The sequence below is a fragment of the Penicillium lagena genome, assembly GCF_028827675.1.
Source record: "Penicillium lagena strain IBT 129212 chromosome Unknown utg000002l_segment0_segment0, whole genome shotgun sequence".
NCBI lineage: Eukaryota > Fungi > Ascomycota > Eurotiomycetes > Eurotiales > Aspergillaceae > Penicillium > Penicillium lagena.
The window spans coordinates 2,124,416-2,135,514 of record NW_026623223.1 but is presented as its reverse complement, the minus strand read 5'-3'; the positions used below and the strand labels follow the sequence as shown (position 1 = coordinate 2,135,514).

The 11,099-nt window shown below is 50.8% G+C and overlaps 4 protein-coding genes across 4 annotated transcripts; all 4 read left to right on the top strand.

Annotated features, from left to right (window-relative positions):
- Positions 1 to 2,355: 2,355 nt before the first annotated feature.
- N7510_003623 (Zn(II)2Cys6 transcription factor domain-containing protein) lies at positions 2,356 to 3,014 on the top strand (the record flags this gene model as incomplete). Its single annotated transcript, XM_056975549.1, has 2 exons — positions 2,356 to 2,520; positions 2,625 to 3,014. The coding sequence occupies 2 exons, from the start codon at positions 2,356 to 2,358 to the stop codon at positions 3,012 to 3,014; spliced, it is 555 nt and encodes a 184-aa protein (XP_056835505.1).
- Positions 3,015 to 4,009: 995 nt separating this feature from the next.
- On the top strand, positions 4,010 to 6,311 carry N7510_003622 (Zn(II)2Cys6 transcription factor; the record flags this gene model as incomplete). The annotated part of the gene is made up of 3 exons (XM_056975548.1): positions 4,010 to 4,821; positions 4,877 to 5,266; positions 5,360 to 6,311. 3 exons carry the CDS (start codon positions 4,010 to 4,012, stop codon positions 6,309 to 6,311), a joined length of 2,154 nt encoding a protein of 717 aa, XP_056835504.1.
- Positions 6,312 to 7,722: 1,411 nt separating this feature from the next.
- Positions 7,723 to 8,955, top strand: N7510_003621 (uncharacterized protein; the record flags this gene model as incomplete). The annotated part of the gene is made up of 3 exons (XM_056975547.1): positions 7,723 to 7,855; positions 7,917 to 8,012; positions 8,069 to 8,955. The coding sequence occupies 3 exons, from the start codon at positions 7,723 to 7,725 to the stop codon at positions 8,953 to 8,955; spliced, it is 1,116 nt and encodes a 371-aa protein (XP_056835503.1).
- A 387-nt stretch (positions 8,956 to 9,342) lies between these two features.
- On the top strand, positions 9,343 to 10,542 carry N7510_003620 (uncharacterized protein; the record flags this gene model as incomplete). The annotated part of the gene is made up of 4 exons (XM_056975546.1): positions 9,343 to 9,416; positions 9,490 to 9,722; positions 9,778 to 9,850; positions 9,903 to 10,542. The coding sequence occupies 4 exons, from the start codon at positions 9,343 to 9,345 to the stop codon at positions 10,540 to 10,542; spliced, it is 1,020 nt and encodes a 339-aa protein (XP_056835502.1).
- Between the last annotated feature and the right edge of the window lie 557 nt (positions 10,543 to 11,099).

The following is an 11,099-nucleotide window of genomic DNA, read 5'->3' as shown; positions in this document are numbered from 1 at the left end:
CGCAGCCGAGGCGGGGTCCTAACTCCCCATGCTCGGCTCCCCATTCCGTTAAAGCCGAATCCTCGCTTGCCAAAACTCTATTTGGGGCTCGGTTAGACCATTGCATCTTTTTATCCTTGGTCTCCGAGAGAAGTGGATTGTAGAGACCTGCACGCTATGTATATGGACGTATACCGTGGGATGTTGCAAACGCGCACACATCAAAGTAGATCCCTTGGCGCCCCAGCTGCAGGTCACCTGCCTGTCTAGGAATGTTAGGCATGTGTAGATCGAGGGATACGTGGTTAGGTGGATATTGGAACGATCCCAATTCACCTATATTTACTTCCCAAACCATTGGGTTTCTCGCGTGCTGACCGCAGATCCGTTTGACCGCTTGTTTTTGTCTGCATGCCAGCAATGATATGTATGCGCTGTGTAGATCGTCCGCTGCGAGGGCTGTGATCCGTGGACTCGGGAGTAATTTAGTAATTTAGTAATTTAGCGGTTATCACGCTTGACCTACGCCCAGTCCTTTTATTCTTTTTGGGGTTTTGCCCTGCTATCTAATAATATTCAGGGTTAGGCGTAGGAGTCGTCTTCCTCCGCGCATGATTCATTATTCTTGCCGTTTCCGAGCGGACGGATCCTATCTGACAAATCTCGGTATATGCCGAACACGTAGCCAACCCTCTCGTACTGAAGGGTTCAAATAGGTAGTTGGAGGAGAAAGCGGCACGGAGGGTATCATTCCGGCATGCCCAATGCACGACTAAGTCATTCGCCGCCGCTCTGGGCGGCGCAACAGGGCCGATCCGATGTCGTTATTCCCATAGCTTGTGCGCCTTAAAACCAAGGCCCCGAGGGCCGATATCCATAAACAGGCAACGCTCTGAACGCCGCCATGATTCATGTCACTGGTTCTGCTCGGGGTCCACCGTGTTCGACCAGTGACTCATGAAAGCCTCTGGAGCTCCCCAGACTGGAATGCATCTCCGGCACCAGTCAAAGGGCACGCCCGCGCTCCACCTGCTGCTCAGGCCCCTTCCCTGGGGCTGAGAGTCCGGGGGCAGCCGAGCTGACTCGGACAACTTTTCGCCGAGCTTCGGGAAAGAAGGAGGGACAACAATGACGAGGACCTTCTAGACTAGGAGTGACTACTGTACGTTACGGCGACGGTGGCGGCGATTCTCCTCCTCTTTCTTTGTCTTATCGCGTGTGCGTCTCATTCGACCGCCGGGGACGGGCCTCGTCTCCAGCCAACCACATCTGCGCCGCCCTCGAGCTAGACTGCACCCTGCCGTGCCTCTGTTTTCCCTAGTCTTCCCATCATGGCAGTGACGTAGTACAGAGAGAGTGGGATGTAAATTGGTTTAAACACGGAAAGTTTGTCAAATAATGTAGATCTAAGCGAACTACTTTCTGCAAGATCTGACACGTTCAATCGGGAAACATGTTAGCGTTAGGTTATGTCATCGCCAGCCCCATTTTTGGTATTGACTTTCTGCACGTTCTGTCTCTCTCTTTTCTCCGGGCCTTTTTTGGGCGGTAGCACCCATAGTAGAGATGGTGGATCCACAACACTATCTTTTTAACCATGGAAGTTTCGCTGCTGACAGGTTCTGATCCAGTCGATGCGCCAATGAGCATGTCGAGAACTACAGGCGAAATCGAAGACGAAGATGGAATGACGGCATGCCCTATCAGAAGGTGGCGGATGAGAACTCCGTCCCACTTTGTTTTGTTTTTTTCCTCTTCTAACTGGAATAGTACGATGGTCCAGCAGTGAAGGGGTGAATAGCGGGCCATGACGATGATGATGATGGTCTGTTAAATCATCCTGGATACACAGCGCTCCTCGGTCCCTCGCCGATGCTTTAGTATATCAGGCAATGATCTGTGTGTGGAGTGTTAATTACTAGTTACTCTTCCTTCTTGGTCAGTTCAGTTACCACCCTTGCTGTGCGCACTCGACAGTATTATTCCTGTGCTTTCGCTCCACTTCCCTCCGCCACACACGCCACACACGTTCTTTCCGAGTCCTGCCTCCCACCCTCGTACCCTCTTCCTTCTCTTCTATTCTGTTCTTGACATTTCCGCCAGACTCTAGGCACGGCGCTACTGGCAGCTCTCAGTCTGATTGACTGCTTTCGGCCCATTCCGCTCCATCTGACGCACCCTAGGGTAAAAAAGGAACATGAGCCGTTGACCCTAGACGTAACTTGGTAGTGGACCGATTATGTTTTGTCTGCAGGTGGCTTGCCGGTCTTGGTCTGGCTCATCAACGTGATTAGGTTCCCTTCATCCTCATCTCTTAATTATCATCTTTTATCCCTGCCCGCCCTCCCCCCAGACCCAATCATCCCCGCCCCGCCAATGGACCACCTAGGGTCGCGGGGTCTCCGACCCATTGCTCCTCGCACCGTGATGCCGGGACTCACGCCGCCAGGCCAAGGGCCACCGGGCCCGCTCCCACCAGAAGAGCCGAGGATGAAGAGAGCATCGACCGCATGTACAGAATGCAAACGACGACGGACAAGGGTACATCCGCCCGCTCTCGTCTCCCATCTGCCTTGGGATTGACTTCACTCCTCGTCATTTGCCTTGCCTCTTGTCTGACCGTCCCGTCTCTTTCTTTCTCTTAGTGCGCAGATGGCAAGCCGGGCAAGCCATGTTCCGAATGCGAGACGCATGGCCGCCAATGTTTCTTTGATGAAGGCTCCGACAAACGACGGAAAATATCCGCGAAACGCACCCAGGAAGATTTGCGCTACTACCGTCAGTTCGTCGACTTCCTGCTCGAGGCGATCCGCACGAGCGAATATTCCGTTGTCCAACATCTCATCGAGATCATCCGCGCCGGCATGCCCGAGGATCAGCTGGCCGCCGAGGTCGCTCATATCCTAAATCGGACTCCTCTCCCCTTACCGACCGATCGTCGAAACACCTCTGAGCCCGATACCAATCCCGATTCCGAGATGGACCCCGGCATGGGCAATCAAGATCCCATGCACAATCTCTTTGGTTACCGGTAGTCCCTGTTCCCTTTTGTCCTACACTCTCCCCCTCCCACCCCCGCCCCCCCTTCTCCCACTGCCTCACCTACCGTTATTTGCATACGATTGGAGTGCCTTGTGGCTTTTCGCCTTTGCCCTGCATAGCGGCTGTGCGTGTGGACTGGCCTGGAAGGCCTGGTTGATTCAATTGGTTGGTTGTGCCTCGCGTTGATATCTGCTTTGTTGCGTCCTTGTTTGTTTTGTTATGCTCCCGATATCCGCGGTGACGGGAGGACTTGATGCACTCTACAAAACCAGTTTTTAAAACCCGCTTTGTTGCTTCTTTCTTTTCAAGTCAACCTACTTCCATTTCCGTCTCTGTATCATTGTCTCTCGAGTGCATCCACCTGTGATAGAAACACGGTTCACGGGTGGGATGGTGCTTTTTCTATATACGCCATGGATGTTCTCCTACCGTCCTGGTGCCTTACATCGCTATTGGTCCCAGCCTTTAATGTCTCGGTGACAGACCTGTCACCGTCCCGTCCTGTTATTACTTCCGTTTCGGATATTCCGAGCTAAACGGGCACACACTGCAGCATTATGAACAGACCTCAGGTTGGCCAGCAATTTGCCATGGCCAATTTCGATTTTTTACGTAGACATCTCACGACCGAACTAGCAGTCCTGTCAGATGGATGATTGAGCCTCGTCTGTCGCCACGGATTTCTAGTATGACAGGGTCGGAGAATAACACTCGTAAAATTAAAGTACGAATGGCTGGCCTTGATGTCATCGTCTCCCTTGGCTGCAGATCCGATGCAAGTAGCCGGCGGGCGATGACTTCATCAAGGCGATCCGACGATCCAACAGAGCATCGTGAGGGCAGCGTAGTCGCTGAGTCAAGACGATTCCGGGGGACCGAAAACCCCCCCGCGCGGAGACTCCCCGAACCCCCCACTTTGACTCGGAATCTTCCCCTTTATTACCATGATTGATTGTCTCGGCAAGGGGACTGATGCCGATTCCTAGCCATGCTCGCACTAGATAATAATAATAGAGAGGCGTTGACCCGCAAGCGAAAATCGTCCGACTCGGTGATGTCAGCCAAGGGCCCGCGCCAGAAGATCACCCGGGCCTGTGACTCGTGCAAGGGGAAGAAGACGCGGTGTACGGGTACCTTGCCCTGCACCCGCTGCACCCGTCTGTCATTGCACTGCAAATACAACGCCGCCTACTCGCGAGGTCTGCCACCGGAGCCTCTGCCTGCAACTGCTTCTCCACCCATCGCTAGCTCGGCGTCCAACAGCTTTCGGCGGCGTGCCACCGAGTCCGCCGGAAATGAGGATTTCCAGCAACCGGCCCGCAGCCAGCGTGCCTTGTCACCGCGGAACTCCCCGGAGCCGGGATCTACGTTCGAGGGCAATTATCTCGGCCCGTCGTCGGGTGTCTCGTTCCTTAATCGGGTATGGAGTCGCCTGCACCAGGATGAGACCACCGCCATCCCGGACGAGCTGCAAAATGAGTCGTCCAAGAGCGCCGCCGTGTTCATGTTCGGTGACACGCCATTTCACAACTCTCAGAAGATTGAATTCACCCTCCCTCCCTTTGAGAAGGCGCTGGAGCTGGTCGGCATCTATTTTGATTTCTCCATCGTGACCTACCGCTTCCTACACCGGGGTAGCGTCGAGCAATGGGTTCGCCAGGTGTATCAACATGATACGTCGCTCTCGAATCTTCCCACCGGAAACATGGTGGCCAGGACGGCCATCGTGTTGATGGTCTTCGCTGTCAGTACTTTATATCTGGAGATGCGGCCGGGGATGCCGGATGGACGCAATGAAAGGTGCGTAGTGTTCGGCCACTTCCCCTTCTCCCAGAACGAATCTAAACGTTGACAGTGAACGCTGGTATGTGGCTTCGAAGTACATGTCTTCGCTTGAATCAGGACCACCGCGGCTGGAGACTATTCAAGCTCGACTAGGCCAATGCCTCTACCTGCTATCGACTTCTCGTGCCAACGAGTGCTGGTATCTGTTTGGCACAGCCCTACAAGTTGTCACGGCTCTTGGTTTACACCGGAAGTGGCCGTCGAAACTGGCGAAAGGTTGTTCGTTCCTCGAGTTGGAGCTGCGCAAACGTATCTTCTGGAGTGCGTACACCTTGGACAAATACCTGAGCGTCATGTTCGGGCGACCACGACTCCTGCACGACGAAGATATTGACCAAGAGCTCCCGGATGAGATTAAAGATGATGACCTGCTAGAAGAGGATCCAGCAAAGCGGACGGGGTCGGCGGACAGTATGATGATTGCATCTGTGCTTCACTACCGGCAAGCATCCACTCCCTTCTTCGCGTGACCATCTGAACTAACCTTCTGTAGCCTCGGACGCATTATGGGAGAAATCTCGCGCCAACTTTACAGCATAAACCCTCTGTCCCGCAACTCGCCACTGGAGACGGCCGTCCGACTCACCTCCGAGCTAGAAAAATGGAAAGAGAGCGCCCCGCCGTTATTCAACAGCGTCAGAGCAACCAGCCTAATCCCGCCACTCTGTCGACAAAGCCAAGTGTTACAACTCGCATACTCCCATGCAATGATCCACGTCACACGCTCATTCCTCCTAAACGATTTCACCGATCTCAGCCGCAGGCCGAAAGTATCGCGTCCGATGGTCAGCACATATGTGCAAAAGTGCATCGAGGCCGCCGAGGACGTGATGACTCTCGTAGATGATCTAGCCCAACAGGGCATCCTGATCCAGTCCTTCTGGTTCACGCATTATGTGTGCTTCTGTGCCATCCTCGTGGTCTACATACATACCATCCAACAACACCGTCAAGCGCTCGCGCCGAGCCCTTCATCATCCACATCGTCGGCCGCCAGCCCCGGAGACGCCGATAAGCTGCGCTACCTTTTCTCCCTTGCAGAGACGTGCCAGCAGCATCTGGCTGAGGCTACGCGCAAGAATTGCCCGAGTCGGCGGTATAGCATCATCCTCGAGGAGCTTCGACAGGAGGTTCATCGACAGATTGGATCCGCGGGTCCTGATCCGTCTACGTGCCGGCAGGAGCCTGGCCATCATGACAATGCTACCGTGCAAGAGACACTGCCGTCAACGAAACCCGAACGGCCTGTCTCGTTGGACGCTGTTCCCATGGATTATTCGGCCATGTCTGATGTCTTGCAGCCTTCTGAACTCGGTGCCTCATCCATTCCTCCAAGCGATGACCAAGGCTTTCTGGAGAATCTGGAGGGCTCTATCTGGTGGGCTCAGCTTGATTCTTGGGCCTTGTCGAGTTTCCCCAATGATCCGTCCACCTTTAGTTTGTAAGGGTGATGTTAATGCGCACCTCATTGTCCACATAGAAAATATGATTGTAGATAGTTTTCACTTTTGTCTATAATGACTGATGTTTCAGGTAACTAGTTACTTTTTGCATGTCTTGCTGTTTGTTAGTTTGGGACGATGGTCCTAAGCATGAAAATATATATTTGGGTAGCGCGGATCATCACCCACACATCAACGCATAAAAAAACCAGATTTCAAGTCATTAGCATAATAAAACAAACCACTAATTACTATGTTTTAGAAAACTGTCCAAAAAGTAAAAAAAAATTAAAAAATGGACTCGCGGGGAATTGAACCCCGGACCTCTCCCATGCTAAGGGAAAATCATACCACTAGACCACAAGCCCATTTGATGTTAAGCTTCTGATTTAGATTGACATAGGAATCAGAATTTTAAAAGTGGGCCCAAAAAGTTACCAACCACATTAGGGTCAATCACCGCCAGGAATCTTTTAGGAAACGAGCCAAGTCGCTACGCTACTAGCGCGGTAGACATAAACCACTCTGTTCTTTCTTTTCTTAGCTAGCTTGTCAGGTGCTCTAATTAGGCAAATCTCGCTTATAGTCCCTATCAACGCATGTGCGTTCATGACATCAGCTTTCATGGGTACATGTAGTCCACTACTATTTCTCTCTAATCTATTCATATTATTAGTATGATATAGGCTTCGTGAATGGTATTTGGACATGTGCAAATTCATTCTATTGGTTGATCATAGCATTCTTTGCCAGCAAAAATTCATATCAGATTATAAGGCAGAATTTGGTCATTCACAAGGACCCTACCGGCTTGACTAGCACTGGCAGGTTCATTATCGCTTTCAAAAGGGATGATAACCCTCGAAACGCGATCAAGTTTGATTGTAGACTAACCAGACCAGCAATTATCCCTCGTATTCCCTAGACACTGGGTGAGAATATGGTGTAGAGTTGCTTGTTGACAATGCGAGGACGCGTTCAAGGAGGAATGATGGAATATTGACGCCATTCTTGCTTAAAAGAGAAACACAGTGCAAGTTCCATCTATTATTCTTCTTTACATGGGACCCTAGTAACATGGGTGTAGTCCTGTTTCTGCACCCCCTTCCAAGACCCACTTGTGGTGGCGAAAACGAGCTTGACGCCACATGCCTAAGGTTCTGACAATCAGGCACCTGCCAATATCACAAATCCAGTTTGTACCTGGCAAGGGTCATTCTTGATATGGACACTGTACAATGACTGCATCATGGCTAGCAAGGACGACGTCATTTGCTTGCTATGGCGTTAGCTTATCCCCTATGAATTGGGGAATATATAAAGCCCCTTAACGAACACCCTGGTCCTTTTTCTATACCAATCTACAAATTCACTTCATTAAGAACAGAATCTCGAAGCAACCTATCCTGCAAAAATGAGTAATTTCATAAAGAAAGCTGAAGAGGTCTTGACGGGTCATCATAAAGATTCGACCCAGACCTCAAACCACGGACCCCACAACTCCAAGCTAGCGAACAAGCTTGACCCTCGAGTCGATAGCGACCATGGTATGCAGTGGAAAAGAAGTTCCATTTTCTTTATCTAGGTGGCTAAGTCATTTAACCACAGACAACCGTGCCCGTCACGAGGCCATGGGAGGCGCCGCTGGCCCGCATAGCTCCAACGTCGCCAATAAAGTTGACCCTCGAATCGATAGTGACAGAGGTGTGTCATCTCCGTGAATTCACCAAGACTTTGGACCTATGACCTAACCTACTTAGACAACCGCGCTGCTCAATTCAATAGCTCCGGTGGTCATCAGACTGGGACAACTGGGGCCCACAACTCCAATGTCGCCAACAAGCTCGACCCCCGAGTTGGTCCCGGTGCGGACAACCTTGCTCAAACCCACGGCCAATCCCACGGCCGTGTAGGCGGTGCCTACGAGACAACTGGTGCCTCATCCACTATCGCCCATCCAGGCCCACACAGTTCCAACCTAGCCAACAAGCTAGACCCTCGCGTCGACTCTGAACTTGACAACGCAGCTGGTCATCAAGCTGCTACTGGCAGTAACTACGGCAACACAACTGGAGCTCACGGCGGAGTTTTTGACTCCCGAGCTGGTCCCGGTGCGGACAATCTTGCTCAACCCCACGGCCGTGTAGGCGGTGCCTACGAACCAACTGGTGTCTCATCGACCACCACCAATGCAGGACCACACAGTTCCAACTTAGCCAACAAGCTAGACCCTCGCGTCGACTCTGAACTTGGCAACGCAGCTGGTCATCAAGCTGCTCCTGGCAGTAACTATAGCCACACAACTGGAGCTCACGGCGGAGTTTTTGACTCCCGAGCTGGTCCCGGTGCGGACAATCTTGCTCAACCCCACGGCCGTGTAGGCGGTGCCTACGAACCAACTGGTGTCTCATCAACCTCCACCAATGCAGGACCACACAGTTCCAACCTGGCCAACAAGCTAGACCCTCGTGTTGACTCTGATCTTGACAACCGAGCCCGTCATCAAGCTATTGCTGGTAGTAGCTATGGGAACCCTCTGGCTGGTGCGACTGCAGGCCCTCATGCCTCAAATACAGCCAATAAGCTTGATCCCCGCGTGGACTCTGACCTCGACAATCGAAACGCTGGTGTGCAGCGCATTGTTTAGACGTGGATGAGATGGGTGAAGCAGTTATGGAAGATATTCATTGGAGCGATAATGATTGAAATGACTTTTGGTACAGTGCTTACCAAATTGCTATTTATTTTATGTACTTGAATGAAATACAATTTTGTACTCGAAAAGACTGAACTGTAATAAATAATTTCATATGTACAAGGCTGGAAGTCTCAACACGCTGCAAATCAAGGAGTTGAAGATGAACTTGATTTGAATGGAGATGACGTGAGATTTGCCGAAATTTGCAACATTCATATTAGAGTTTGTCAGCAGTCAGCAGTCAATCCCCTAACTTAAATGCTGCCTGTGTGACCCCAAATCACCTCGTACACCGTAGACCTGCACCAGCGTGTCAACTCAATTATCCGGTGCATCATGGAGAAACAGTGGGATGCGCTAAAGGATATTCCCGACCTCCACGGGAAAGTGGTTGTCGTGACAGGAGGAACGTAGGTCCACACGGCAAAGAGATCACAAGAAACGTGGAGTCAAGCATTTCTTACTAATGAATCCAACTTGTAGGAGTGGCATTGGTTTTGAAACAGTTCGACTTCTCGCTCAGCGTGGAGCAAAGGTGTACTTCACATCACGATCCGAATCCAAGGCACAGAAGGCAAAGGACACCCTCCTAACCAACTATCCGGACACCGACGCAAAAAACATCGAATGGCTGTTATTGGACCTATCCGATCTAAAGAGCATCGATGCTGTCGCTCATGAGCTGAACGAGAAGGAAAGCAAGGTGGACATTCTGAGTATGTTCCCTAAGACCTCTGGCGTACTATTCGTTTTCTGACATCTGCCTGCCAGTTAATAATGCTGCGTTTTCGACATCGTCCAACGAATTAGTGTATGGTAGATGGGACCAACACATGGCGGTCAAGTAAGTTGAGGTTTCTATTAAAGACGAGCCGGCACCCAACTGATATTTTCAGCTATATCGGTCCTCTCCTTTTCATTAATCGTGTTATGACGCTTCTTAAGAATGCTCTGAAAGCAAAGGACGCCGACGTGAGAATCATAAATCTCAGTTCACTCGCCCAGGTTACAATGCTGCCGCAAGACTTTGAATTTCACTTCGACTCTACCGATTGCCTCAGCAACCCGGTTCGTTCACACCCTTGGCAATGGAAATATATCGGCAGACTTATGTTCGGCTATGATCTGCCCCGCTACGCCGTTTCAAAGGCCGCCGTTACTTCATTTACAAAGGAATTACAGCGTCGGCTGGATGAGCAGGGTCTTCCTATTGTAACTGTTTCCGTGCATCCAGGAGAGGTTGCCACTGAGGGTGTAATGACGATCAACAACCTGTTCATACGGACTATCGCCCGCCTCTTGTTCGTCGCGTCCGAGCAAGGTGCTGCGACATCTGCCTTCGCTGCCACCGCAACAGAGGTCCGACAGAATATCGAGAAGTATAAGGGGAAGTTCCTAGTGCCTATTGGCAAAGTTGGGTCTCCCAATGCAGTTGTTGAGGATGATCGACAGGTCAAAGGACTGTGGGAGACCACGAACAGGGAGGTTAATGAGCAACTTCTTACTGAGAACCTTGCCCCGTTAGACGTGTGGTGATTGATGAACAGCCTTTTCTCACTGATCAGTTTATTTGAGTTCCTTTACTAGCGCATGGGACAAGGAGTCGAGTAATCCACTACTAGTTCGAAAGACGATGGACGAGCTTGCAATCAAATATAAGGAACAAAGCAAACAAACTAAACGCTAGGCAGTGAAAGCGGTGAGGGCCCAATTGCAGAGGGCGGGTATTTCAAAAAGATAAAAAGCAAAAAATTATGGACTCACGGGGATTTGAACCCCGGACCTCTCCCATGCGAAGGGAAAATCATACCCCTAGACCATAAGCCCGTAATTGTTGAAGATTTATGGGATATGTCAAGTCATAACCGAAGTCTTCAAAACATCCGATTAGAGATGAATAGCTAGAATCTACATTCGCTACAACTATTTCAGCTTGCTTGTCCGTAAGGGACAATGCCAAGGTACATTGATTACGTACACCAAACCAGCGACAAGCCAAAGGAAGGGCTACTTCCCAAGTCTTGAGAAATATTGGTCGAATCGCGGATTGACAACGAGCAGATTAGGATTTGGATGTAAGATATATAGAGAAG